Here is a 6,324-nt window from a genome sequence, read left to right as displayed (position 1 = left end):
GAGAGAGAGAGAGAGAGAGAGAGAGAGAGAGAGAGAGAGAGAGAGAGAGACGCGCGGTTCAAACCAAGCAGGGTCTCGTCTACTCCCCCTCGAAACATTTTCGGACGCGGTTATTCTATAAAAGAATAAAACTTTTCGAAAATCCAGAACGCACAATAAACACAACACGATCGACGACACGAACGAATTCCACCATATATATATATATATACTTCAACCTTCGAAATTACCCTTTCCAAACCTCCCTCGTTTCCTTCTCCCGTACGAATCGATCGATGATCACGACCTATCTCGACCCAACGTCCAATCGAGGATGATACACGAGAGGAGAGTGCGATTCGCCGGTATCCGACAAACCAACGCTCTTCGCTCTTCCTTTTTCCTCCCCCTCCCCCTTCCTCGTGATTCCAAAGGGGTTGACAACTCGCCACGTAACTCGTCACGATTTCCTTTCCGATTCTGTCATCGATCGAACGCGATCCAACGATTCGGATTAACCATTCCTGGACACCACTCGATAATCTTGCGCGTGAATCTCTCTCTCTCTCTCCCTCCCTCTCTTTTTCTCGCTCGCTCTCTGTTTTTCCTCGACCCTCCCTCGATCCAACCTCCCTTTTTCGCTCATCGGGAAATGAAACGCGCGCCATCCCCATTCTCGTTGGACGAGAAACGATGATCGGCCACGCTTCGATCGTGGAACACGCGTTCACGCGCAGCCCGGCCTTTTTTTCAGTCTTATTAATTCACCGTTTACATGTGCTCTCTGCGTTCCTTCGGGGACGATGTGGACGGAGTGGCGACGGTGTAACCTGCCGGGCAGGACGGGGGATACTGCGACACTGACAATAGCGCCTTCTATCGGCGAGCCTCTGCCAGCCACCCCTCCTTTGCCTCGTCCCTCGAGCACACCTTCCTCCGCCATCGCTCCCTCTCTCTTCGATCAACGCCAACGCTATATACCATATATCCCTCTCTCCTTTACCGCTCGTCGGTGTATTCGTCTTTCACCCTCGCTCGTCCGTGTCTTTCTTCCGGGATCGCCTCGCTTTCTCTCTCTCTCTCTCTCTCTTTCTCCCCTCTTTGCTTTTGTTTCTCTTCCCCTCCGTTTCTCCTCTTTCTTTCTTTTCTTTCTTTTTTCTTCCCTTCTATTCTCCTTCTTCTGCTTCTGCTTTTTCTCTTGGATATTGGATTTTATCGAGATATTCTTTCTGGCCCAGAGATGTTAATATAGATTGGTGTCTCTTCCCTTCGTTGGAAATTTGTCACAGTCTTTTCTTTTCTCTTTTTTTGAAACAACTATTTTTATTATTTTATGCGATTATACCGTTTTAACTGTTCTTTTCTCCGTCGTCCGATTAATGCAACGTTCGTTCCACTGTCCTTTTCACTGTCGGTTCAAAGTGAAAGGGATATCTTTTTTTCTTCTTCGATTCGAGGATTGGTTTTCCTCGTTTCTCCCTTCTTGTTGCACACTTTAATCCATTGCTATGTCATAGCAATATTCCACTGTTGTCACTCGCTTTTATCTCGAGACAATCTTTATTCAAAGTGACGTAATTACAAGATAATATCTCCTAGTTAATTAATCCAGCTTTTAAATTTCGCGGACAATTTTTTACGGTTCAGGGATAACAAACGCGGTTTAAGGGGTTATTTTTCTTTCTTTTTTTTTTTTTTTACAAAGATTATCCCATTAGGCGCTTCGATTATTCGACGTAACGAAGCGTGTAACATTTTTCTTATGCAAAATCTTATTTTTTTAACGCATCGATTAAATTTAAGAATCTTTGCAATCTCGAATATTGAAAAAAAATATACAATTTCCAAAAACCAAAATATTCGATGTATGCAATGTTTAAAAATGAGAAGAGAAAAATTTACAAATATCATTAGCGTAAACGTTCCCACAAATCGATAAGAATTGCATCTTATCCCTTTTTTTTAATTACTTAAAAACATTACGATACAGTGGAATTTCGCCGATTTCGTTTTCTCTTCGATTCGAGGGACGAATAATTTTCAACAACAACGGGACAAATGGGATTGTTTCTGCGGTTATTAAAGGAATTGGCGAAGATCGGGGAACCCTTTGTCGCCGGGAACAATAGGCGTGTCTTTAATCCGGCGTAATAGTTTCCGCGACATCGTGGTAACAACGTTGCTCGAGACCTGTGACGGGGAAAAGAGGCGCAGTATCGGTTATCGATATTGGCGGCTTCGAGCCCGCCCGATGTAAATAGCTTCAGCAACGACGACGAGCTTGACCGATTGAATGTCGTCGGGGCGAAAAAAGAAACCGATTCTGTCCGCATTTCGGACTCGAACTTCGTCTCCGCATCAAAGATTCACGAGGGAGGAGTATCGCGACAAATTGATACCATTAAGAAATATTATTACAATTTATTAAGCCGATAAAGTGTGAAGCGATTTCGAGGAAACGGTTCCAAGAGTCTTGAAAGGAAAAAGTGAAAAATCTTTTCTCCCTTTATACGTGATAGGGGAAGAAAGATGGAAAGAAAAGTTGTCGTCATCCAGAAAGACGAAAGACTTTGCGTTGCCATAACGTAATTGATCTACTTAGGAAGACGTAACGTTGCAACATTTTTCAAATTTATTCGAGAAACTCGCCATCCTTTATCAATGATAAATTCCCTTTCCTGAGTCTCGTCGCATCGCTTAAGGCGATAAAATTGGCCGTAACTGCGGCCATACGTATCGATTACGAAAGAGTTAGTCCGCCAGTTTCGTATGCACGAAAAAAACTTTGCGAAACTCGGTTAAGGGGATGATGGAAAGATTCGACGTCGATCGGCGTCAAACGATATAACAGCGAACGTCCTATCGTCGTGAAATTAACATATATATATCGAAACTCCTTCCTCCCCCTCGAAAATCATCGAAACGCATCGAGTGTTTTGTTCTATTTTCATGATCCATAAACGGGTGAAAATCAAGTTTATCACTTTAATACGTGCTTGTAAATACGTGCCAAACGTGTTATTCGTGTCGAACGAGCTCTTTCTCCACGACGAGTTGAAAGTCTCGAGACGACATTTGACCCTCTACAAGTCGATAAGCGTGTCGGCTACGAGGCGTCGCCGGTATTTCAAACAAGGAAAATGTTTAAAGGCCGGCGGTCCCTAAGGAGAGACCGATCGAGTGGGCTTCTCTCTATCCATCCATCCATCCATCCATCCATCCATCCATCCATCCGATCCTCGGCCGAGGAGAAAAGCAATGACGAGAGCGTGCAAAGTATATGCCGGCACTTGTTCGTCGTCGAGAGACGAGAACTGCCGCCCGGAAATCTTTATTCACACGGGGGAGCGTGCGAGAGTCAACTCTTCTTACCCTCCCTCCCTCCTCTCGTCCCACGAGAGTTATAAATTATTCGGCAACCTGTCGTGTAAACCCCTCCGATGATATCGATTTTTATAGAATCGTCACCTCTCTCGCCGAGAATTCACTCGGATAGGATCCGAGCTTGGAATATTAATTAAGACAGACGGTGGGATAATTTCAAATATCACCAACCATTTATATTTATAATTTTTATATAACAATCGTGTTTAATCTTTAAATCAAGAGATTCCATCTTCTCGTGTCGTTTATTATTATTATTATTTTTTTTTCTACCTTGCTTTTAATTTAAATCTTATCCGGGAAGAGATTGAAATCGCGTTTAAAATATTTTATTCGGATACTCGTTGGACTCGTTTTCTTTCCCCACGTGAAATTGCCAAGGATGGAAGAGGGCGAAACGACAGAGGAAAATTTGCGAATTTTTCGAGAGGTAAGGGAACAGTATCACGGCATAAAATCGGCATCAATTTGTGGAAATCCAGATTGCGGGGGTATTCCCGCCCCCGGCGACTGCGGCGCAGACTGATTGGCGCCAGCCGGGGCCGCGTTACCACGGGGTGTCATGATAAACGTCTCTACCACTCTGCCACATGATTGGCAACAATGCTGTGAATTTCGTTCGAAACAACTGTATCGCTCTTCTACGAGACCTAGAAACTATAAATAGCGATACTGGGTCAGTATTTTTCCTCGGAAAAATAACTTGTGTTTCGCTATGCATTTTTCCTTTTTCTTCTTTTTCTTCTTTTTCTTTTTTTCTTTTTTCCTTTTTTTTTTTTTTTTTTTTTTTGAAATAACACGTAACACGCGTTTGATACATTATAAAATATTCATTCCTTCACCCCCGAAGAATAAATATAGATGTTTATCGGGGAAAACAGGTAGTAGGATGTAATATAAAAGGTAATATATGCATTGCACGTGATCGATAAAACAACGCAAGGGTACATCAAGCATTTTAAATGACCTACATAGAATTCCCCCTTTTCTCCTCTGCGAAACGAAATTTCTTGGCAGATAGATATAATCCAACATTATCTTTCCGCTATTTATATCATCCTTACACGGTCCCCGCCAACGCGGATAAAGCGTTCCTTCAAACTCTATTCGGATCCTCGATTCGGACCCGCTCGCTTTTCGAAAACGAAACGAATATTTCTGTATCTGTCCGTTATTAGAATTAATATATCGATCGTTCACAGTCTATACGAATATTGGAAATTTCATTGGGTGAAAAGGAGTTCGATCGCGAAAGATAAAAATGGAGATCTTCCATTTTCAGTGATGCAAGATGAAATATGCCGGACAACGGTATGCGGTCGCCTGGGAGATGGACGTGGTGCATGTCGATCAAACGAGGCCACGAGGTGGAATAGGGGAGCGCAGACGAATAACCGCACGAATAACGCTAAACATTCGAAAATATTCCACGTTAATAATAATAATTTACCGAAGAAACAACATTTACGAGACAAAAATAAACCGTGTCGGAAACAAAAGCTTCGTAGAAACGCTTCGCTACGAACGATTATTCTGTGAAACATCCTTGGATCTTCGTTGCTTTATTAAAAAATTAAATTCCTCTTCCCCTAAATTGAGTCTGAATAAGAAAACTCTCTTTTCGTCTTCTCATCACCTCTGTAAAGAAAAAAAAAAACCAGCCAGGAAAAGATTTTACTTTCGAAGAAACATCCTTCTTACGAGGAAAATTTTTCCATCTAATGCAAAACTTCCCTCCAAAAAGAATTAAAAGTTTTCTCGGGGTGAACGATGAACGATAATTCTACCGCCTCGTGTCAAGAATTCGAGAAGGGCGGCGAGGAAGAAAAAGAAGGAAAGAGATTAAAGGACGACGAAGAAATTTCTTCGTCTCGTCTCTGAATCAGAATTTTCTTTTCCCTCGGAAAAACTCGCCACGATAACGTTTATTATAGAAGTCGAAAGGACTCGTGTTCACCGAGAATATTCTTCCCATGCTCCTCGACCCAAAGTTCCAAGACAGAGAGGACACGAGGTTTGCATATAAATTCGCATCATCTGACTTTCGCCCAACTTTTCGATAATCCCTACCCGGTTTCACGGCTTTCACGGTGAACTCAATCCGACCAGCTGACGATCGAGAGAGAAATCCCATTGGAATTTCCTTGCGGAAATCGTGGCTTACCTGGGCTACCTTTTCTCCCATGTTCGACGTGTGCATCGCTCCTTGGAAGTATTTCGCGGACCCGTTGTCCTGCAAGGAGAACTGCAACACGGAAATCAAGAATTAACATCGACGATCTTTTTCTTTTCTTTTTAAAAAATTAAATTAACAGATCGGATCGGTTGATTGCTCACTTTGTGTTTGATGGAATCTGGCCCCATCTGGCTGAGGGATGGCGACTTCCGGTCTTTGGACATCCGCCATTTTTGCAAGTCACTTTCGGACGCAACGCCGGGAAAGATTTTCGAATGTTTAGTTGCTAGAAATAGAAATATCGGTATCAGTAGCGGGAAATGTGAGATACACGTGTCGCGTGTTTCACGATTATATTCGATTATCCTATTATTATCAAAACTATACTGTGTGAAATACAGGCTCGATTAAAATCAAAACTATCCAACGGTGTCTCGGAAAAAATTATTGGTAACGGTGATAGATCTGGCTTACTAATCTGTATGTACGTTCGCGCGTAATAATAACAATTTGCCAAACTTCGGTGCACAATACAATCTTTTTTCTTTTTTTTCTGACTTGTCAAAGCTTTCGAGGCGTAAGAAAGAAAGAAAGAAAGAAAGAAGAGAGAAGAAGAAGAAGAAAGAAAGAAAAATCGATCGGTTCTAAGAGAAAACGATATTGCAAGAAGATCTGAAGAGAAAGAATCAAACTCGCTTATCCATGTTAACGTCTGAATAAACTTTGTCTTGTGCTAATCAAATCAATTACAACGACACGCACTATTTTCTAAAATACGATCAAAA

General features: G+C 42.1%; 1 protein-coding gene across 1 annotated transcript in view; it reads right to left on the bottom strand.

Moving 5' to 3' along the window:
• The window catches only part of LOC102679147 (potassium voltage-gated channel subfamily H member 6), a 105,118-nt gene that overhangs the window by 46,602 nt on the left and 52,192 nt on the right, over positions 1 to 6,324 (bottom strand). Inside the window, 2 exon segments of the mRNA XM_031508313.1 lie at positions 5,528 to 5,608; positions 5,701 to 5,825. Coding sequence (XP_031364173.1) covers positions 5,528 to 5,608; positions 5,701 to 5,825 — 206 coding nt within the window.

The sequence above is a fragment of the Apis dorsata genome, unplaced genomic scaffold (genome assembly GCF_000469605.1).
Source record: "Apis dorsata unplaced genomic scaffold, Apis dorsata 1.3 scaffold_82, whole genome shotgun sequence".
In the NCBI taxonomy this organism is placed as follows: domain Eukaryota; kingdom Metazoa; phylum Arthropoda; class Insecta; order Hymenoptera; family Apidae; genus Apis; species Apis dorsata.
Note: the sequence above shows the minus strand (reverse complement) of the source record. Positions and strands in the feature narration are given on the sequence as shown.